This window comes from Sander vitreus, chromosome 18 (assembly GCF_031162955.1).
Source record: "Sander vitreus isolate 19-12246 chromosome 18, sanVit1, whole genome shotgun sequence".
Lineage (NCBI taxonomy): Eukaryota > Metazoa > Chordata > Actinopteri > Perciformes > Percidae > Sander > Sander vitreus.
Genome location: NC_135872.1, coordinates 4,938,651 through 4,961,342, shown reverse-complemented (window position 1 = coordinate 4,961,342; position 22,692 = coordinate 4,938,651). Strand labels below are relative to the sequence as shown.

Genomic DNA, 22,692 nt, shown 5'->3' with positions numbered 1-22,692 from the left:
AGCACAAAGACTGAAAATGGGGGTAAACAGCTAGCCTGGCTCTGTCCAAAGGTAACAAAATCAGCTTAAGTCAAAACAGCAACTTGTCATTTTTACACTTTGGCTTATGTACAGATTGAACAAACGTGATACAACATATTAATCAGTGAGCTTTAGAGGTGCTGGTATAAAGAGTTTGTTACCTTGAGACAGAGCCAGGCTAGCTGTTTACCCCCATTTTCAGTCTTTGTGCTAAGCTAAACAGCTGCTAGCTGTAGTTTCTTCATTTACTGTACAGACACGAGAGCGGTATCCTCTCACTCTCAGCAAGAAAGTGAATAAGTGTATTTCCGGTTACTTCACCCAGAAGCCTCAATAGACCAGAATGCATTGCATCCTGCAACTGATAGTAGTAGAAGCACATAAGTGAGGCAGGTGAAGATAAAATATGTAAATTACAATACATTATTACAAATTGTGGAGCATTTTGAAAATCTCTGATAAAAGACACAAATAAGATGAAAATCAACAGTGTGAAAAAAAACCCCTTCTTTATGAGACAAAACATGATTCTAATAACCTGTAATATAATTCTCCTTTAACACTATTTCATGTGATTAACAATACATTACATGGATTAGAAAAGTTTCCTTTGCAACTAGTTGGTGTTAATGTAATGTAGTGTGTGTGTGTGTGTGTGTGTGTGTCTACACTGCAGCGCCACTGCCAAATCTCATTTCCATAAATAACAAACTTTCAAAAGACATTTATGCAAACGCAAGTTTGACTTTCAAGTGTGAATTTGTCATTCAGAGTAGACGAGCACTTTCTCCCAGCCTTTATAAGTGAGTCAGTCACAGTTTTACACATTGGAAATATCAGAAGAAGTACGTTAGACCAGAACGGCCCATGTCACACATACACACTACAAATGAGTGTAAAATTATCATCATCATCATCATCACAGGCCGGACTTGTGATCATTGGTCACATCTTATTGGCCTTCCAGGTCAGGTAGGAGTTCCAAGCAACAGCAACAATCTGGACGACAGCCAACCTGCAAGCAGGAGGACATTTTACGTGTTTAATAGTGCTGCAGGGATGACGTATTTTTTGTAGGCCAACCTGGAAGTTGGCACCGTCCTGATTCCCTCGACAAAAAGAAGAAAATACAAAATACAAACGTTTACAATACTTACATGTTTTGTTCAGCAAAATAATCTTCACAAATGAACCACCCCTTTTTTTGAGGAGTTTAGAAGCGTAAATGCAGTCGCCAGAAGTACAAACGTTAGGCTTTAAACAATCTACATCACGTTCACAGGGCTTCAACGTCACAAGCACTAAGCGGACGGTGACGTTTAATGTCCCCAACAACCTCGGTCGTCTCATTTAGCCACTTGTTAGCAACAGTCTTTTTTTAACATCCGTAAAAGCTTCAAAATTCACAAGCGGGCTATTTAATGACAAATTTCATGTCGTAGAACAAAACGTGAAAATCTCATAAGCTTGTGTTAACCACAGATCTTATTTCAGGAATCTAACCAAAAACCCCATTCAAAAAACCTTTGAACTTTGAGACGAGGGAACCGGAGGTGCAAACCTGCTAACTAATTTTCGGGTTTTAGGACTCATTCTTGCAGCACTCTATTCACCAGATAGTTTAAATCGAGAGAACTTTATTAGCTTTTAAAGACAAACATAGCACTACTTCTTATGATTTTAACAACTGAAACATGGTTTAAGAAAATGGCACAGTATTGAACTACTTTCAGACAAATATGCACCAAGAAAACACAACATTTAAAAGACTGGCTTTATTAAACACCCCCCCTAAAGCTTTGATCCAATATAAGACTTCTTCAGCGTAGGCAGATACCCAATTTAGATTCTCATTCTTTGCACTTTACACAAACGTCACATGTGATGTCTGTATGTCAGTAAAGCCATAAACTCTTACCTGTGGTGTAGAGGAATGAAGTAGAAATTGGCGATCTGGACTGGGGGCCATAGCTGCAACACAAACCGATCAAACACTCAGGGGACAAATTACCATATGGAAATGTATTCCAATCAATAGGTTCATAACAGATAGCTATTTACTGTACAAACAAATGTCAAAACTTACGTAGTAATTTGAGATCAGGGCATCTGTGTAGTCCTGTGAACAAAGATTTAAAAAAAGTTATTTTATCGGCATCATATTGAGTCACTTTTAAATCAGGGGCCGTATTTAAAGTACTAAAAGTAGCTCTTAACTAGCTGTGTTGGAAAAAAAACTCAAAAAATAAAGAGGCTAAGAGTAATTCACAACATATTTTAGCACTAAAAGTAGTTTCAATGTCTGAGAGAAGTTAGAAGCACAGGGAAAAGTCAATCTGGCCTTTTCACAATCAGTCAGCTTACATTTATAAGCCTCATAATAATAACTTTTAAATGCATATTTTAACAGCAGGCGAGTTAAGAGGGATGTAACCTACCTACCTACCCATCTAGTGAAAAGGTCTCCGTTCTCTGTGGAGACGACCACCATTCAACTCGAAAACAGTCATATAACCATTCCAATGACTCCGAAGCTGTTCAGTTAAGGTAAATTAAGCTAAAAAAACCCCTCCATAGTTCCCCTTTAAGCTAAATTCAGGAGGACTCTTTACTCGATACCAAGTCTTCCAAACGATGTGTGTACTTGATAGACACTGTACCAAAAAACATAAACAGTACTGTGCTGCCGTGCTGCTGGAAAGCTGAAGCTTTTGGTTCATCATTTCTAAAGGCATGAAAATAGGTTCTTAAGTTCTAAGAAATCCCTCTTTGTTGCACATACACTTGAAAGTAATTACCATTAGTTTGGGAACATTTCAATGTCTAGTGCCGTAGTCGTAGGATAAAAGAGGCACACACTGGCTCTGATTTTAGACCGATTTTAAGAACATTTTCGGTCTGATGTTGCTGATAGTCGAGTTTGTTTCCATATTAAAACATATGTAAAGAAACTTTAGAACTTCTGGCCTCCTACTCAGGTATTTGGTTCATCCCCTCCTGCATTTTCCATCGCTGAACAGTTGAAACTGCCAGTGTGGGGGGGAAGTGAGAAATGATGATGTGGTGAAACTCCAGTTGGTGGGGAGTTTCATTCCAAAACAATGCAGGATGGAAGTTTTACAGCCAAGAATATCAGCAGATTGCCAAGTAATTGTTGAGTAATTGGAAATGATCAACATCTTCATCAACCCCCTGTAGATACAGTATATATTCTAGTCATTTTGTAGTATGGAAAATCTTTCATTTCTTTTTATGATGACCTTTCATGCCGGAGATACATTAGCGCATTTAAAATAAGAATTTAGAATAAAAGTTGTTTAGATAAACCGGTCAGTGAAGATGCAAAAGGATTTAGATTTGTCTCAATTTCTCAATTTACAGCTGACTGTAGAATAGACAATAGGGGAAAGTGAATGAGTGACCAAGGGAGAGATTTCAGATCCAGCTTCTGTCTCTGTCTATGGTTCTGAAACATAAAAACCTTGTGTATTTAAACCTTTTAAAAGCTGCAGTATTAACTAACAGACAAACACACACACCTACACACACAAATTCACTATGTCATCTACCTAAAAGGTCAGCTCGACATATAAAACAACGAGCCAATGTTCCAGGTACATTCTTTTTTTCTAGTTTTTTAGATTTTTCCCCCCCTTGTAGGCTAAAACGGTTTTGTAATTATGGCCAAACAAGCTACTTTGCCACCTGAGGTGACATTAACTCTGCTGATCGCTGAGTCAGAAACACGTCAAAATCTTTCCTCCCACACTTTGGAGAAGATGGAACCTTTCTCAGCTCTTTCAGGGGTTTCTAAGCTGGCTGTACAGTATACCGTTTAACATACAAGACGTTAATGCACGTCTGTGTCTTATATGGACAGGATATGATACAAGACGAGGCATGACTCATCACTCAATCAACAGATCACACCTTTAATTTGCCTTTACTTTGGGTTTTGACCAAAGTCCTGCAAAACAATAATAACATTACCGTCAGCTTTAGCTGTGTGTATTTAGTACGGTTTGTAATTTAGTCTCGCGTTGCCAGACCTTCCTCCACAGCGCTGCGGAGGAGGGTCTGGCTAGTCCACACAGCATTCAGGGATGGGAGGAAAACGTGCTCTGGTCTATTAAACCAATCACAATTGTCTTGGGTGTCGCTAAACCATGGACACAATGACGGTGCCGCTGCAAAATAGCCTCGGGAAGGAACTTGTTTTGGTGAACATGTGTACGTTCAAAGGTTGTTTTAGTCGTGTATCAGAAATACTGTCTGGATTTATCCTGCAGAGATCTGAGGAGCAGTTAACCATAGTCCTCAGAAATCCACCGGAGATTAAAATCACAACACAAAGAAAGCGGAAGGTAACGGACATCCGGCCGAAAAGAGTGACATCTGGCGGAATTATCGACGACACCTGAACAATCCCGGAAGTGGAACGTCGACAATATAGACTAGTACTAATTAGCAATTGTTAGCATGCTAACATGCTAAACTAAGATGGTGAACATGGGGTGGATCTCAAGTCTCTTATTTGATACCTCCTCTCTCCTGGCCTGGAAAGTCGTTCTGGCCCTCCTTCGTGAAGGCCGTCTCAAAGCTTATTATTCCTGCCCCGAAGAGCGAGGATGGAGGAGGGATCTTTGAGGAGCTATGAGCGAGGATATACGAGAGCAACCCACCCCGGCAGCCGTGCAGCCGACAGCCGTTGCTAACTCCGCCCATACAGCAGTCGTATTCACGTTAAAACTTCAGAGGAAAGGACGTCACATTCCACATTTTCTGGTTTCCTCTCTCCTCCCATGCTTCCTTGGTGGGACGAACTAAGACGCGAGGAAGGGAAGCAAGTGAAGGAAACGTGGATGCAATTAAGGACCTGGGATGTACTCATGGTGAACATAGTACCTGCTGAACATCATCATGTTAGCATTGCCAATGTTAGAATGCTGGCGTTATTATTAAGGTGCCAAATCTTATCTTATGTCTTAAAATACATCCCTGGTGCCAAAGTACAGCTTCACAGAGCCACTAGCATAGCTGTACACTTGTTTTTTTCCTTATCTGAATCGAGGGTCTAAAGATAGAGTGTTGTTCTACATTTTTGATGTGGGTTTTGTATACCTGTAAATAAAACTGACATGACTATTATTCATACTGAATACTATTAGTTTGTTTTATAGAACTGGGACAAAACAAATGAGTCCGTCTACACCAAACTCCGCAATCAAACAAATTTTGTATGCACAATGACAGAAGCTGCAGGTAAGTAAGACGAGGCAAAGTCGCAAGTTTGGTGAGTGGCTCCATTCATTTTCATCTCACGTTTCGCCCGGCGGCCTTGTTGTAATGAGCACATTTGTCATTTATTTTCTGTCCTTTCTGACATTTACCAGGTTGGCCTTTCAGGTCCATGCGCCTCCTTTTGTAAATAATTGATGGTGACCAGCCTCTTGCTGGGTAAGCAAGGCAGTGACGGACGTTTGAGCAGCTGGCACAAAATGACAGTTAGCTCTGACCTGGCATACAAATACATACTCAAACAAACACACACACACGAAGGTATGAGTCACTCCAGCTATTTCCAAAGTCCCTCCCTGCCCACCCCGCCTCTCTCGTCTCTTCCTCCGTCACAGGAAATAGTATCTAATAATAATGAGAGGTGAGTGTTGGAGGTCAGGTACTGTATCTACAATGAAAACCAAACTTGCTCTCTGTGGACTCTCATTTACCTGGCATCTGTTTATACAGAAATAATACTGATCTCTAGCCAGCTTGTGTCAAGTCTAAGTAGAAATATAGAATAGGTAGTTTACAACAACAGTTTGAGTTTCTCAAAATTAATGAAGTGCAATTGAATGCACCATTTGTTTAACAAGTGTCAGACGAACGTTAATTGTCGGAGCCACATGATTTACCTTTGTAAGGTAAAGGAAGGCAAAATGGTGCTACACGATGACTTCAGGGAAGCATGAGGATTTTCAAGTTCCGTTTCTCAGTTATCTCGGACTCCGGCAGTGGCCATGTTGTCTGGAAAAGAGCAGCTGCAGGCTACCGGTAAGCTAACGTTAAGCTATGCTGCGTCTGTATTTTTCTTTTCTTCGGATGCGTGCAAGTAGGTGGGGGTGGAGAGAGAAAAAATACTGGGAGAATTGCCCTGCTTTTAAATTTCTACAGTCAAAGTTCATTTCAATTAACTGAAATCGTGACACCCCTACAAATCAAGTCAAATCAGAACAGTCAAGTACCAACTTAGAGGGAATAGTTCAGATCCATTGAAGTGGGGTTATATGAGGTACTTCTCCATAGTCAGTGTGTTTGCTACAGTAGATGGCGGTTGGTGCACAACCAGTTCGGAGAAGTAGGCAGGAGTACCGACACGGAGGCTAAGCAATGTACAGCTGTGGACAGGGTCAGCAACTAACCACAACAAAAAAGCCACTTAAAACAGATTTATCCAGCAAACACCTAGTGTATCTGAATATGAGTGTCCAGTCCACCTAACTGCTGCAGAAACTCAGACACAACCTTCTGGCTGTGACAAAGAGGGAGTAACGCTGCCGGTGATACACCACGATGTGAAATAAAGCCAACTCACCCTCTTGAGCTTAGTGACGTTCTCCTCCACCGTCAGTCCGTTCAGAGCACCAGAGATACCAAGAAAAGCTCCCAGGAAACACGGAGCAAAAAACAGCTACGACACAGAAATACAAAAGAAAGAAAACTTCAGAAAATAAATTGAAAAACTAATTAAAATCACCTCAGCGGTAGTTAAATACTTGCTACCTGGGGTCAAGGTCTGTTAATCGGCGAGTCCCATTAAATGGGAATGAGAGAATTACAATGTTCTAACTACAGTACATACAGTATATAACTCAGAGTTTAAATGAGTCATTTGAACACTTTGGATTTAAGAAAAAGAGGATGATACATTTTCACTGTGTGCGGTTTATAGTATTTGTATTTGAATTTATTAAGGATCCCCATTAGCTGACGCCTAGACGACCAGCTAGTCTTCCTGGGGTCCAACACTACATTTAGTCAAACAATATTAAAACATTTCATAACGTATACAGAAAAAAAATAGAAGAAAATAAAAGAAAATACATGCAACAATATCTGCCAACGAAACTAAGTAACAAAAAACAAAATAAAAATGACATAGTAAATGTAAGAACATCTAAAGCGCAGAAAATTTGTGAAGATATCAAAAACACTTGGGCTGAGCTTGGTTTGATAGGTTTTGTTTGGTATGTAAGGTTATTGAAGTTTGATTCTTATAGCTTCCTTTTTGTTTTGACGGGGAACTGATTTTTGGGGGGCTTTGTAAAAAAACGGCACGTTAATTATTTGTAATATTCTGAAAGTCAGCTAACTTTGGGTCTAATTTGTGAATAGGATTCTTATGAATAGTGTTATTTTCCTTCATTCAGAAGAGAACTATCACAAGTAGGGCTGTCAGCATTAACGCGTTAATCGCGATGCAATTAAGGGCCGAGCATAACGCGTATAAAGTTCATAAAGTAACTTTCTTTGCATTCATTTGATTCCCAATCAAGATACACTGGTAAGAATTGCTTTCCATTGTTAATATGTACTTAAAAACAGTTATGAAATGCAAAATAATTTTAATCATGTGATAAAACATGCGATTAATCGCGATTAACTATAAAAATTCAGCGATTAAAAAAATGAATCGTTTGACAGCCCTATTCCTAAGTAAAGCTACACTTGTCTACATAGAGTAAGGGCCTTTCATTTTATTTTAGAAAAATGTCTGGTAAGAGAAAACAATCTAGGGCTCGTGGACTGAGCAATAAATGTGTAATTTGAATAAGACTTTTGTTGATCTTAAACCAAGTGCAACAAGAAATGTATTTTGTGCATCAGATCAAAGAAAGAAACATGGCATGTCCCCCCCTACTTTCCTGTCCTATCAAATAAAGGCCAAATAAAAAATAAAAAAAATCTCTTTGTGCGTGTCTGCATCCTGAGTATATGAAGGCTCTAATAGAGGCTAGAGAAAAGATTTGATGCATGAACTGAAGCAGAATGAATATTCACTGAACAATGGGTTTTCAGCATTTTACTGAATGAATTCTACACACCAAAGATGCTCAAAGAAAACTTAAAAATAACTTCGAGACTGTTCAGTTGTTTACATTAGTGCTACAGTGACATGAAACTGCTCCTTACATATGAAACTTGACTTTCCATCCGTTATTCAGGCCTGACGCAGATACAGTAGACCACGTTAAATCATTCAATGACACTTCAGTCGTTACCGAGGCAGTGCACAGTGTAACCACATTTAACTATTCGAGCGGAGGAGTGGACCCTTTGCTTCGGTAAATATTTCAGTAGAGCGGAGATGTTGAAAGCTCTCAAGTCTTGTTCTGTGGTGGTTTTAGTTTAATCTGCGTTCGTTCTGAGTGAATCAAACACCGGAGAGCAGAGTCAAGAAGAGGGTACAACGGCAAAACTGTACAGCTGCCCCCTTTGATAGAACCTGAAGGAGTTCCCTCCCGTCAGCACGATTAAGAGCCATCTGTCAGCCTGATGTGAGGAAAATGTATCTCTGTGGTCGGGACTTATCCACCCGGTTGAACACAATTAATGAGCTGAGCCTGAGTGGAAGACACACAGTGGTACGGGTGTATCATTGAGCTTGTTTCCAATTTGTTTCCTTGTTTGCCTTGCCTTTAACCAACAACAAAAAGGTAGTAGTTTTCATAGAAGGAAATTTAATTTTAAACGTTAGTATGCACAAAAAATGTTAAAGCAAATGTGCATTTCAGTATGTGGTTTCAAACTGTGGAATTCCTTGGATAATGATTTAAAAGGGCAATAGCAATATCTTTCAGTTTATGAAAATGTATAAGGAAAAGAAATTAGACAATATTAAATTGCCAGATCTCTCCCTCTAGTAAAATAAGATTTTTGTCTTCATCCAGCTCCTTTCTGATTATGGATATATACTGTAAAATAGCAAATAATTAATGGTTGGATTATAAAATTGTATTTCCATGAGCGGAATAAAAACAATGTGAAGTGAAGTAGTGGAAGAACAGAGGAATGTTTTTTTTTCCCCCCTCACCTGGTCAACCAGCATTTTCTTCATGGCAGCACTTTTCGTTCCTCCAACCACCAGCCGGTCCAAAACTTTGTACCAACTGCCGACTACTGGACCCTTTGTTGTAAAACAAACAAACAAACAAACCGTGATTTATTGGGCTTCTTCTCTCATAAATATGAGTTTTGTTATACATTGTTGTTTGAGAAAGATTCCAGTTGACCACACATCACACTGAAGAAACCTCAGTGGCTTTCTGTCCATCGCACCACTCCTTGAACATTAGTATCTGCCTGTAGACTAGTTGAATTGAAGCCACTAAACTTCATATCTTAATAATGTCAGGAAGAAAGATACACGATGTATGAGCTATGAGACGGTTGGGTCTTTTCCAGATGAATGAGCAAACATGTCTTGGTGTAACGTGACTCCTGAGCGTGATTGAAGATCTATTTTCAAGACAAACGTCCATACGTCTTCTCTCTAGAATTTACAGCGGCGAGGCAGCTGATTGGCGGAACATAAGACGATTACGGAAATATAAATAAACTTTGCTTACGTCACGGGGATGTCAAAGTGAATTGTGCAACTGTCAAAGGACTTGAAATAAGTGAATTCACAAACATACAAAAGGCACGAAGAAACATGGATAAGCATGTAAGCCTTGTCATGTCACTTTTGTTTTTCATGGATATCGTCATGTTGCTTTACATTTGCTTTCTCATGTTATACAAATAACCAAATAGACACCATAACATTTTTTTTATGTAAAATAAATAAATTATCAAACCCTCTTTTACACCTGCATCTTGAGCGTCCACATTATACCGTATCTGCTACATCCTTTTATACTGTATCTGCTGCATCCTTTCATTTCAGTATTCTATTAAAATCACCTGACTAAGACTGGAGCTTGTTTTAGACAGACAATAAATCAGGTGAGTTAAGTATGTATCATTTTGTCAAATTTTTTTTTTTTTCATGTGGTATTTCAGCTGTGAGCTGGAACTATTTTGAACTAGATGTGTTTTTCTTGTTTTAAGACTATCTAAAGAAATGTGTTACATGCATGTTCTTCATCACAAAAGGTGCCACATTCAGACTTTTTGTTGTTGTTGTTGAATAAAACAAGAGTAAAGAGGACTACTTACCACAAAGAAGAAACCAATGCTCATCATCTTGGCCGTCCGCTGCACGTTGTGATGAGCCAATCCTCTTCTCTCAAACACCTGCTGGGAGATGACATCGCCGACACCCACTAAAGTCCCTGGAGGACAAACAGGCATTTAGATTCAGACAGGTACTGAGCATGCTGGTGTTACAGGTGACATAATTCCTGTAAATGATGTTGTTTACACTTTCAATATAAGATAAGATCAAAAGTAGGGCTGCACGATATGAGGAAAATATGTAATAAAGTTGTTGAATTGCAAGATACCGATGCTACTTTTGATAAATAAACAGATATTAAAGTGTACTCATTAAAGTGTACTACATATCTGCCGCTTTCAGAATTCTTCCAAAATACAAAAAAAAAATGCTTGTTGAATTTAAAACAAATGAAAGAAAATCATTTCCAACATTCTTTTATTGAGCAAACTGAACATACAGTTGAATATAAAAGGCAACACTAAAAAAAGTGAAAGATATCAGTAGAAAACTGCAGTTTTCTACTGATATTTTCTTTCAACTAACACAAAAAATCTCTTGAGTGTCTTTTGCATACTGCAATGACGATAAAAAAAAAAAAATTTAAAAAAAATAAACTATATATTGTGCAGCCCTAATTAAAAGCACTGTGTGCAGAATGTTTGAGTGCTCACAGAAGGCCTTTTTCACAGCAGACATTTGGCTCGTCAAACAGTTAAAGGACAGGTGTAACTGATAACGTGAGGCGGTTCCAGGGTGCTGGTATTGTGCATGCTGTCACACTGACCATGGAAAAAGGTCTATTCCAATGGCATATTGTGTAAAAACTTGGCTTCATTTCTGTAATTGTACATTCAAATGATCTCTAGTCTCACTTTGCAAGACCTTCCTCTACAGCGCTGCGGAGGAGGGTCTGGCTAGTCCTCACAGCATTCTGGGATGGGAGAAAAACTTGCTCTGGTTTATTGGCATTTCTTTAAACCAATCACAATCATCTTGGGTGGCGCTAAGCTCCGGACGGAACCCCGGTGCAGCTGCAAAATAGCCTCAGGAAGGAACTTGTTTTGGTGGAACGTGTGTACATTCAAAAGTTGTTTTAGTCGTGCAACAGAAAACTCAGATTGGACAGATAGTCTAGCTAGCTGTCTGGATTTACCCTGCAGAGATCTGAGGAGCAGTTAACCATAGTCCTCAGCAATCCATCGGAGTTTAGAACACCAACACAAAGGAAGCAGAAGGTAACGGACATCCGGCCGAAAAGAGTGACATCTGGCGGAATTTTCCAGCGGCACCGGAGCAATCCCAGAAGTGGAACGTCGGGATATAGACTAAATGATCTCTGATGTACAGTCTGTTTTTTGGAGCTTGTTTGCTGAAAGCAGCTGCTGTTGAATCGAGGTAGATGAGAGCGATGTTAAAATGTTAAAAAGCTCTGCAGAGCTGCAGAATTGATGATAATTCCCTGTGGGTTTGTCACTACAAATAATACTTTTAATATTACATTGTAGTCATTTGATCCATTGTCAATGTAAATAAAATTAGTACAACTTGACATTCATTTGAAGCCAATGTATTTGCACTTACTACTTATTGTCTGGAGATTGTACTTTCAAGGTTGAAAGCACTTAATTTGAAGTCACTTTGGATAAAAGCGTCAGCTAAATGTAATGAAATAATAAAGAAATCTCCTTTCCTATTATTCTTGACTAACAAAAAAAACAACAATTGTTCAGCAGGTGGAAAATGCTGCTCTAAAGCTCACATCCACACTTAAAATTGACAGCAGTGTAATAGAGATCCAGCTGAACAGGTGCTAACCTTTCCTTAAAAGGTCACGAGTGAACTAACAAAAGCATGCACGCACCACTTTTCGGACGGAAAATGTCAATTGCACGCAACACTTTGAGAGCAATAAATACTTTGTCACTTTGCCTCAGATGCCTTGTAAAGCACTGAGAGAGCTCCAGTCTGTCAGTAAGCAACGTCAACACGTCACTTTATGATGATACGAAAAGAGCCGTTTCTATCAAAGCCCCTCACAAACACAGACACGCTTGAACAGCTAAAGTCTTCTTAAAGATGCATCGTACAAAGCTCTTATGTGGAAAAAAAGAAATATTCTAACATCCAACTTAACACCTCAAATCTCATACAGTATGCATCAAAGAGTAACAGCTGTTTTAAAAGGGAAAGTCCAACTCAAGACCAAGCCAAAACTGCCCAATTGTCATATAAGTAGCCCAATTTCCTTTTTACATTTCTGATATAAATATACAGTAAATGCACACTGACAATAATGAAAAATGATCTCCAAAAAGTCTATTAGACAACGTTACACTGAACACAGTCTTAGATAACATACTCACACAACAGATGTAAGCTTTTATAAGGCTTTGAAGAAACTTTTTAGGAAGAAAGTTTCTACCCTGGTTGTAATAAACTTTGAGCCCATTGAACTCAGTGGTCTGTCAGCCTTAGTGACAGGTCTGTACTATTTATTTTGACAAGAGGAGGGGTCGATTCCCTGGAATATATCCTCAATTTTTGATGGGCTAGACCACCACTCAAATTGTAAGTGAATTAATTAATTGATTACCAATTAATTTAAATATGAAATGCAATGACTAAAATCTTAATTCAAAATGTAACTTTTGAAAAAAAAGATTATTTTTTGGGGCATTTTCGGCCTTTATTTTGACAGGACAGCTGAAGACATGAAGGGGGAGAGAGAGAGGGGGAATGACATGCAGCAAAGGGCCGCAGGTCGGAGTCGACCCTGGGCCCTCTGCGTCGAGGAGTAAACCTCTATATATGGGCGCACGCTCTACCAACTGAGCTATCCGGTCGCCCTCAAAATGTTACATTAAAAAAGGTACACAATTACTATGAGAAAAATGTAAAGTACCAAAAGTAAAAGTACTCATTATGCAACCATTATCCTTTCAACGTGTCATATTATTATAGAATGTTAGATTATTCCCCTTTTACCACTACTACTGTGTAATATAGTACTGCATCATATCATGTAAGCATATCATGTGTTTTTCATGTAAAACGTAACTTTAAGTGTCAAATAAATGAAGTATAAAGTACAATATTTCCCTCTGAACTGTAGTGGAGAAGAAGTATAAAGTGGCATGAAATAGAGATCCTCAAGAAAAGTACAAGTATGTCGAAATGGTAGGCAGCACCTTTGTAGTCAGAAGTACAGCACTTGAGTAAATGTACTTAGTTACATTTCACCACTGATAGAAATATAAGTCTCTTTTACATCTTTACGACTCCTGATGTTGATGATGTGCATCAGACAACTGGTGAGCAGTGCCTCCATCTACTGGAGGTTAAACTGTACTACTGGAATACTAAAGTACTTTTTTTAAACACATGAACATTGAACAATTGCTCAAATATTTTGGACATGGGGAGGGTTATAATTTGCAGGAATAGCACGTTCGGATGTAGTCAGATTCAAAGAACCTGAAAATGTTGCCCTACATGTCACCGACATGCAGAAGGAAGTTTCTTCAGAAAAGGACAAAAGGTTAAAGGTCAAGGGTTTCAATTTCTGAACGTGTTCCCCACAGGAAACTGCCTGAACTATCGGTAAAAGTAGTTGCAGTTTCTACTAGTGCAAAGTATTATTTTTTATTATTAACGGATCAATCATTTCCTCTTTAAGTGTGACAATTTAAAGTTACTGTGTAGGATTGTTATGCCATTATAGCATCATCTCAAATTATTCTGATTGCATGCAGGTTTCGTTGTGTTTTGTATAGAACACATCCTACATATGGTAACTTTATTTAATAATAGGCCTCTTGTTATTGCTTATTTTGACTGACGAACAGTCTAAAGATCCAAATTCATTTACTTTACAAGGAGGAGAAAAGCTAGGAAGTCATGACATTTGATTTTTGTATTTTCAAAATATTTAATAGTTTGATTGTTACCAGCCACTTTACATACTAATTATGTATTTGTTGCATGCTTAGTGTTTAGTGTGGCTCAGCCTCAAAGCTGACAGAGATAAGGAAGATACAAAAAGTACAAATCATGGTCACTCTGTTCAAAGACCTCTCCTTGTTGATTCTGAGGTACCTTCTAATCTGGAGCAAAGGTCATGAGATGGGACCAGGAGTTAACATGTTAAACCTCCTGTTTTAGTCATCACTACCACTTAAATCAATCTTAAACCCAAAAATGAATTTAACAGCAAGAAATAACATTTCTGCAGTTATTGCCTAATTAATTAAAAACTTGATTAGGACATTTTTTGGACCTGCAGTTGTTGTTAGTGGGTAAAAAAAAAAGTTATTCTTACCAGCAGTCACTAATTGCACTGTCCAGGGGCGTTTGGTCATCAACACTTGGTAGGATCTCCACAGGCTTGCCATTCTCCCTCCTGGGAAGGAAAAAAAGAATAATCAGCAAACGGGACACAGAAAAACGTGATTTTGTACTGACCCGCTCTGCCCACCGGCAGGTAGGCAACGTGACTCAAATCAAGCGACCCTGCTAATAAGCGACGTTATGTCAATTACGACTTGTATTATTAGCTAGCTAAGTAACCTAATTATTTCAGGCCGAGTTGGAGGTAGACCATTTACTTAAATAATAACTTTATGTACGGAGAAAGACCTATTTAGCTTTTTCGCATGTTTTCGGACCAGTTTGTCTACACTTAGTCAATATTTGAACTTTGTATCCATATAAACTGCTGGAAATTATAATTAAAAAGTGGTTATTTTTTAAACTGTGTCCTTCTCTGTGACTTCTGTCAAAGCCGAGTTGAAAAGCGGCTTCAGCTAATTTAGATACAATTATAAATCAGGTGGTGACAGATACGTAGATTCACAAACAACCAAGGAAACTTTAAATTGTCAAATGTCGGAATGCGGTTCGGCGAAACGTTCAGTCTCATGTGGCTAAGCTAACTGTTCAAGTAGCTAGCTAAATCTTGGCAGCAAGTTTACGGTTGCATCTTAATTACGTTAACGGCGTTAAACCAGGTATTTTATAGCTAACTAGCTTGAGGTCAGTAACAACTAGTGAATTAAACTAACTTCTAACGATATTAGTTTATCTAACTGTTCATAAATACGACTGTATGTTAAAGCAACTGAGCTGCTACGTACTCACAAACAACTATCAACGCATGTATCGAATTCCAGTAACGTTAATATTTATTACATGCGTAGCTACACGCCGGTTAATTAGTCCGGCTCAGTTCTAAACAGTCTCTGGCGCCACTGAGTGACTGCTGGTGATGCCTTTATGCCTCCGTATCAGCTCCGAATTTTTACATCTACCATTAAAGGTTTTACGTTTAATCCAGGAACATTCACTTCGTTGTAAATTATAACAAGAAATACTCAAGCAAAAACGAAGTAGAGGTTCGGGAGGCTCTTAACCAATTTGTGCTGAACCAAATATAAACCACATGATGCTGCAATGTCAACATTTCAATCAAAAACTTTTTAATTTAATCTAATTAAAGAGGTTGCATCAAGAGGTTACCGATTGGTCAGGTAATGTCAATAACTTTGTTATATATAATAATAATTATTATTATTATTGACAAGTGCAAGTTAAACAGAGCAAAAAAATTACACTTACCTTTCCCTTTTTGCTTCTTTCTTATTCCTAAATGGATAGCTCACAAATTAAGAAGTACTTCCTACAGCCCTGGAAGGCAGCATTAAGACTGCCGTGTGTGTCACTTCCGCTGTAAACAAGCACTATTGGCACTTTGCTGCCATCTTGCGGGAAACCACAGTACAAAACACAATCACAGCATCAAAACTACATTTACAAGTTAAGTCAATATTTTTATTCTGTACAAGTGAAGTGGAACTTACAAAACAAAACCAGCAAATTATTCTCACAAAGGACATGTTCACCTGCCTAAAACAAAGGTAGGTGTAATTAATAACAATAATAATGGCTGCATTCCATTTAGGTGTATCTGTGCACAGCTTAGCACACATAAATACAAGTGAACCACTATTAGTGTTGTTAGTTATATCTTTGCTTTTACTGCTATGGCAAATGTCTGGTGTGAAAAAGGTTCATCAGCATTCATCATTTTTAGCAAAACAGTTTCATGTAGATCACATAATGTAAGTAACCAGTTTCCACATAAAAAAGATTACATTGTTGTGTCATACAGTACAGACCAGAGTGACAGTAGATGAAGTTACAGTTCAATTACAGTTGAATTAATGCACAAGTGTTACTGTAGACTTTTCTCATGATGGACATTTGAAACTAATAACACTGTTAATAAATATGTTCCATACATTTATTCAAGTACTGTACTGCAAGTAGAATGATTACTATTTCATAATAGTATCTGTAGTTGAGTATTTCCATTTGATGATACTTAATACTTCTACTCCACTACATTTACTTGACATTAGTTATTTTACAGGCTGGGGGAACTCACATTAATGTTAAAAAACCTCAAAGTGAAATTTTCATGCCATGGGACCTTTAAAGTTTGTACTTTTACTTAAGATTTTGAATGCGGGAATTTTACTTAAGGGTATTTTTACATTGATATACATGGATCGCAGTCATTATTGATGGTAGTTAAACCTGTGTTAAATTGTCCAGAGAATAAGGGCTATTGTCAAAAGAAACCTGGTGTTAAACTGATATGATCAGGACAGTGAATGCGTCTGCAGAATTTCAGTGTAATAAATTAAACCAACAAGGAAACTTGGTTAAACGGCTGCGATGTAATGCAAAACGAATATGCGAAGATGTAGAATCTGCAAATATAATAAATAAAAACATAAAAAAGCAGCTGCAGAACAAGGTCATCAAAACAAGTAGGCGTCATAGGTCAGTTTCTGTATTACATCCAGAAAGCCAGACTTTAATTCAATTTGAATATACGTGTCTTATGTTAACACACGTGCTGTAATTGGGTTTTTAAATCATGAAATTCAATCACATCAATAACACACTTGTCTATTAAATGATCAGCTCACATGTGACCATTGATAGCAACGCTCACAACAAGCGATTAAAAAGGCCACCGAACGTTACATCAGTGCTTCTACACAAAAGTTTGACAAGCAATTAAATATACACTATAATTTGGGCTCTTCTCATTTCTCCATTTTGTGCCTCCTCGTCTCCTCAATCTTCCTGCCTGTGACCAAGAAATTGATCTGTGTGCCATCTTTAAGAATGTCTCAATTCCTAAAATGCATCCTCGCGGAGAGAGGAGGCTTGCTGGAGGAGCTATGAGCGAGGATGCACAGGTATATCCGAGTCTTTTCGGCACCTGTGATGTATAAAAGAGGCGTAACGCACACAAGCAAACCATGGCAGCCGCGCCACGTCATTTAATTAACAGCACTTTAAAATGACGGCTCCAAATAACAGATGTCTCGTTTTGTTAAATACAGGATTGATGAGAAGGCTGCATTCACACCGAATTAGGCCGAAAATGCCAGTTCTCCCACTCATTTGAATGTGGGTAGTGCTTTTAAGCTGCGCTGGTGAGAACCGCAGGGAAAGCCGGAAAAAAAAAAAAACACAGTGGCCCTGTGTTGAAACAGAATCATTTGTTGGAGAAACGCAACCCAATGTAATGTTGCGGTGGCCAATCACCTAACCTGCCGGCATTCAGACAAAACACAATGGAGTGGGGAACACAATGGACACACAATAGGGGTCATTAGAGTGTCACTGCGTCGCACAACCCTGCTCTAATCGCCGCAAGGCCTGATTTGGTGTGAATGCAGCCTAAAGCTTGATGTATGGTTGTGCGGAGGCTCCACACAGAGCTTTCGCCGTAGCCTACGTAAGTGGCCTGAAGTTTATACCTGTGCTTTGGTGTGTGCGTCGATCGCTTTAAGAGAATAGCAAGGCCGGCATGTGTGTGTGTGGGGAGTGTGTAGTGGAGCGAGTGAGAGAGTGACGGCAATTAGCTTCGGAGCGTGTACCAACTCTAGAGTCATAGTGAGAGAAACAAAGTGTCTCCCCTGTGCTTTCTGACCGCGGTGGGAAATCTGGAGCAAGGAAATGTTAACCCTCTCCTTGATTTCATGTTGTTTATGGAGAAGGAGATCCAGGAAATGAGTCGGGGGGGGAAATGAGACGCTACCAAGCCACGGCCGAGCGATGTGCGTCGCCGCGACGTGTAGTTACAGTACATGTTTCAGTGTGGTGCGCGTCAGGCTACAGCGTAGGGTCCGGCGTAGGTCCGTGTCTCCACGTACGTAGCCACGGCGTAGATTTTACGCAGACGCATGAATCACGCTTAAGAGGCGAGGAAAGGATTTGAGGACGTACAAACAAAGAAATGAGAAGAGAGCTTGGCTAAAGCTTAGTGTTTTGTAATTTAAGTTTTTATCTAGTGAGAAATGCTTTTAACTTAAATAATTTCCCTTTTTCTGAGCGCATCATTTCAAGTTTAAATGGTGCCCTGCCACACATATCATCATTCATTACGTTGTGGTGATGTCTGAAGTTCTACCATGGACTCTGTAACTTTTTTTGTGGTTACCTTGTTTCAAGCCATTCTAGTGTGGTATAGAAAGCCTGCAGGAAGACTCAATTTGTGCCAGTTGTCATTAATATTAAACAAGCTAAGCTGCTTGACTCTGATTGGCTAACAGCTAGCCAATGAGAGCCTGGCTATCAGCATCCTTTTCTCCGCTTATTTCTTTTCAGTGGCTAGAGCTGACAGAGGAGGTAGCAGTTCATTTTCACATTCACGACATAACACACACACACATATATGGACCCTAACATATTTCCAAAAATGCAAGTAAAAACGCTTGTGTGGCAGGGCACCTTTAACAGATAAAACACATATAACCAACAATATTTAACCCTTTCTCCTTAATCGTCAGTCTTCTTGTTCAAGTATGAATCCTTTCAGTGAAAGTTGCCTGAGATACCATTTTACAGTACAGACAGCTGGAGATTCATCAGCACACTAATAACGTACATAAAGCTTCAAGCTAAGGTGACAGTACACTGCCAAGTAGACATAATATATTACCTCCCTAGCTGTTGATTTCCCTCTTAAAACACCCAATACTTGTGATAGACTTTATGGTCTGTTTGTGTCAGGTCTTTGTGCAAAACAAATGATTAGATTACTGATTAGACGTGCAGCAGGGTATCGATTGATTGATCGAACACTATGAAGTGCATCTTTTTATATCTGCTGTTAAACGTGGGGGTTAAAACTGAGCATAGCGCTAGTTAAGTCTTCCCAGCTAACCTTTAACAACGATTTACTTACAGTATTTGAAGGCCAAGAGACTCCCTGTGCAAAATCCTGAAACAAACTCAGTGTTTAAGGCTCTTTCCATTAAACTGACAGTACGTGAATTCAAACATCAACTCCGAAGCTTTAACCTGCAGCTTCAGCAACAAAAAAAACTAATTATTTACATCAAAATCAAGCATTTTTCCTCAGTATGTAACATATGTTGGCAGCAATTTGCAGCACACCCTCTTTTTGAGATTGCAGTGGAATAATTACTAGGTGAAAAGGGGTCAAAGCCAACAAACAGCCTTCACTTTGACCCCTTTAAACTTTCTGTAAACTTGAATGCGGAATGGACTCAATACCTGCCTGGTACAGATGAAAATCTCCACTTAGCGCTCACTGACCGAAAAGTGAACTCCGTTCTGCTCATCTGAATAGGAAGCAGTTTATTACAGCATCACCTTCGCGGTCTGGAGGATGTCCATCAGAGCAGCAAGGGATGAAGGAGAGTCTTTTCCCCCCCTGTTTTAATGGCTGTACGTGCTTCTGGAACAACCCCTCCACACCCCTGATAGTTTCTTTCTTTAGAAGTCCATCCCTTCATCACTTTCACACCAGTCTGACGGAGCATCGGTGCCAAAGTAACGATCTCCAAAATTACCTTTGGAAACAAAACAAAAAGAAATGGATAAAGGAAAAGTAGGTAAAGTCAGAAAAGTAGTGTAGCGTGTTCTCTCCTTTAGACTACTTCATGGAACTACACACAATTCAGGCCTGAAAACTCAAGTGGGATGCAAAACAAAAACAAACCCCTGTTCAGCCATCTTCCCCCTTTCTTGCCACTTTTATCTTCCTCAAACATTTCTTCTGCACTGGGAGTAAGACAGTGGTGAATTAAATACGAAGGCATTGAGTTTGCAGATCTGACTATCACATTTGATGAATTCATTATCATTTATCTGTAAGATTTCAAACCATATGCGGCTGGATCAAGTCACAAACTATTGCACATCGCGCATGTCCCGAGCTTATGCTGCTAAGTTTCAGGTTTGCTGCTACAGCTGTTAGGAGTCTTATTTCTGTTGCTTCTAATCCCAGAATCTTTATGAATTGTACCAGCTTGTTGTTAGCTCAGGTTTGGGTGGACGCTGTGTTATGTGTGCTGCCCCAGCCTATAGCAGACCAGAGCAGTTAACACATTGTACTGCGGCGAACCATAGAGCAGAGCCGTGTTTGTAGTTCTGTTACTGGAATACCTAGTACAGTCTACAAAACAATTTGGATTGTTTGTTTTCGCCCAAGACACATTTAATATTTCTGGAGGCGGACTCTTGACGTCTGTGAGATCACAAAAACCTTGAGATGCAACCTGCTGTGTACAACATTTTTTTAGTAGTTTTAATTTTAATAAGCATTTTTCACAGCTGACATTTTCATCACTAAAAGTCAAAGCAGGTGCTTTTATTCAGCCATCAGAGGAAAAGTATCACCAGATTTTGTCCAGATGTTCAGCATGTTGAACAGCTTAAACCCACAGACAGCAGCAATGCAATTTAGTGTTGATTTAACATTTAATACCTCACCCACTGATAGATCCATAAATCCCATTTTCTTTATGGTTTTTCGCTGCCTGCCAATAAGAAGGTAAAACGATCTTTCATACAGCTTTGCGGTGGCTGGCTCTGGCATACATAGCTGAGCCGTTGAGCTCCTACAGCACTGCAAGGTCAGTTAGCATATGATGGTGCCTTTACTGTTCAGGACACCACCCTCTGGAAACACCTTACATGTCAAATAAGTCTGTTAAAAAACTCCAGGCAGCACGTATATAGTTCACTCTTTTACCAACATCACTAGATGATTTAGGGAAGTTTGTGTATTTTTTATTTAGATAATTTGTGGGGCATTTTAGGCCTTTATTTTTATAGGACAGCTGAAGACATGAAAGGGAGAGAGAGGGGGGAATGACACGCAGCAAAGGGCCACAGGGCGAAGTCAAACCTGCGGCCGCTGGGTGCGCGCTCTACCAGGTGAGCTTCGCAGGCGCCCGAGTTTGTGTTTCTGTCTGTGCATTTGTTCGTAATGTACATTTTCTTGTATGCAACTATAATAGTGCCACTTAATTCTCCCAGCTGATGTATGAAGGCAAACTACCTTGCGTGCATTACATTGCATACTACAAATGCAGATGAGGGGAAAAAGAAACCTCCTCACCGATGCCTGGTATGATGTGGAACTGGTCGTTGACCTCCTTGTCCACGGCGGTGGTGATGATGCGGACTTTAGGGAAGGCATATGCCACCGAGTGAACGCCCATCTCTGCCATTAGCAGGGACAACAGGAAGATCTTATCCTCTGCTACATCGTGGTCCTTTAGAGAAAGATAAGGAATGAAAACACCTCATGAACTGGTTTCCATACATTTACCGCCACCGGTGGAAGAGATGGAGTTCAAATAGAAAGTTTTAGTCAATCCCGGTAGCCCCTCCAATTATCTTCATATACAATTACAAGGTTTATTTAATCTTTTTTTTTATGATTAACTATTTTTTACATAAACATATGTATAAATGACAACACCATAAACCCATCATACATGTCTCTCCCCAGCACAAAGCTTCTTCCTCCAGAAAGCTCACGTACTTTCCCCATTTTCTAGTATAGCCATCCAACCTGGCAACCCGTTTACATGACATCTTTTCAAACGCCGCCACCCTAGCCATCTCACAAGCCCTCTCCTGGATTGATGGCACCCGTTCTTTCTTCCATCCCCTTAAAATAATCTGTCTGGCTATCATTAAACTAGTCTGGACCCAGCTTCTTATGTGCTAACGTAGAGGTCCAAGCCAGATTCATCGTCGAAGCCAGATGTATTAGAAGACCAACCAGGTTAGACTAGTCTGCTGGCTGCTGCTCTGCACTTGTGACCGATATTGCGAGACAATTTTTTACCTTTGACGAGAAGTCTCGTCGCATTGTAATCTCGCGAGATCTCGTCACACCTCTAGTGCTTATCCATCCCGTTTAGGATTGACCCATCTCCCAGAACAAATGATCTTGGGCTGAATGGAACCTGGCTCCCTGCAATCCGACATTAGGTTGTCATGTATCCTGTTCCAAAATTCCCGGACCTTATCACAGGACCATAGGACATTAAGTCATTGGCTGTCCTCTGTCTTGAGGTTTACTTAATCTTAAATTTAATTTCCCAAAT

The 22,692-nt window shown here is 39.4% G+C and overlaps 2 protein-coding genes across 5 annotated transcripts in view; both read right to left on the bottom strand.

The window, feature by feature from the left end:
• Positions 1-516: 516 nt before the first annotated feature.
• mpv17 (mitochondrial inner membrane protein MPV17) lies at positions 517-15,929 on the bottom strand. 3 transcript variants are annotated; one of them, XM_078275196.1, is made up of 8 exons: positions 15,857-15,929; positions 14,562-14,642; positions 10,243-10,358; positions 9,116-9,208; positions 6,617-6,712; positions 2,108-2,140; positions 1,940-1,992; positions 517-1,036 (listed from the first exon to the last, which is right to left on the bottom strand). In XM_078275196.1, the coding sequence occupies exons 2-8, from the start codon at positions 14,632-14,634 to the stop codon at positions 967-969; spliced, it is 534 nt and encodes a 177-aa protein (XP_078131322.1). In that variant the 5' UTR covers positions 14,635-14,642; positions 15,857-15,929; the 3' UTR covers positions 517-966. The 3 variants fall into 3 exon arrangements, with proteins under 3 accessions (XP_078131322.1, XP_078131321.1, XP_078131320.1); XM_078275195.1 differs by lacking the exon at positions 15,857-15,929 and adding an exon at positions 15,376-15,504; XM_078275194.1 differs by lacking the exon at positions 15,857-15,929 and adding an exon at positions 15,380-15,504.
• Positions 15,930-16,055: 126 nt separating this feature from the next.
• LOC144533350 (uridine-cytidine kinase-like 1) overlaps positions 16,056-22,692 on the bottom strand; it is a 33,541-nt gene continuing 26,904 nt past the window's right edge. For both annotated transcript variants that reach the window (XM_078274649.1, XM_078274650.1), the window contains exons 14-15: positions 21,693-21,849; positions 16,056-20,139 (exon numbers count right to left, since the gene is read on the bottom strand). In XM_078274649.1, the coding sequence (XP_078130775.1) occupies positions 20,063-20,139; positions 21,693-21,849 (234 nt within the window). In that variant the 3' untranslated portion in view covers positions 16,056-20,062. The remainder of the gene's footprint in view (positions 20,140-21,692; positions 21,850-22,692) is intronic.

Excerpts from the sequence above, each read along its gene's own strand:
- mpv17 (XM_078275196.1), bottom strand. The coding sequence starts at position 14,634 with ATGGCAAGCCTGTGGAGATCCTACCAAGTGTTGATGACCAAACGCCCC. Across the intron at positions 10,359-14,561 it reads AGTGCAATTAGTGACTGCTG|GGACTTTAGTGGGTGTCGGC; the intron begins GTAAGAATAACT and ends TTTGTCCTCCAG. Across the intron at positions 1,037-1,939 it reads TTCATTCCTCTACACCACAG|GTTGGCTGTCGTCCAGATTG; the intron begins GTAAGAGTTTAT and ends TCCTGCTTGCAG.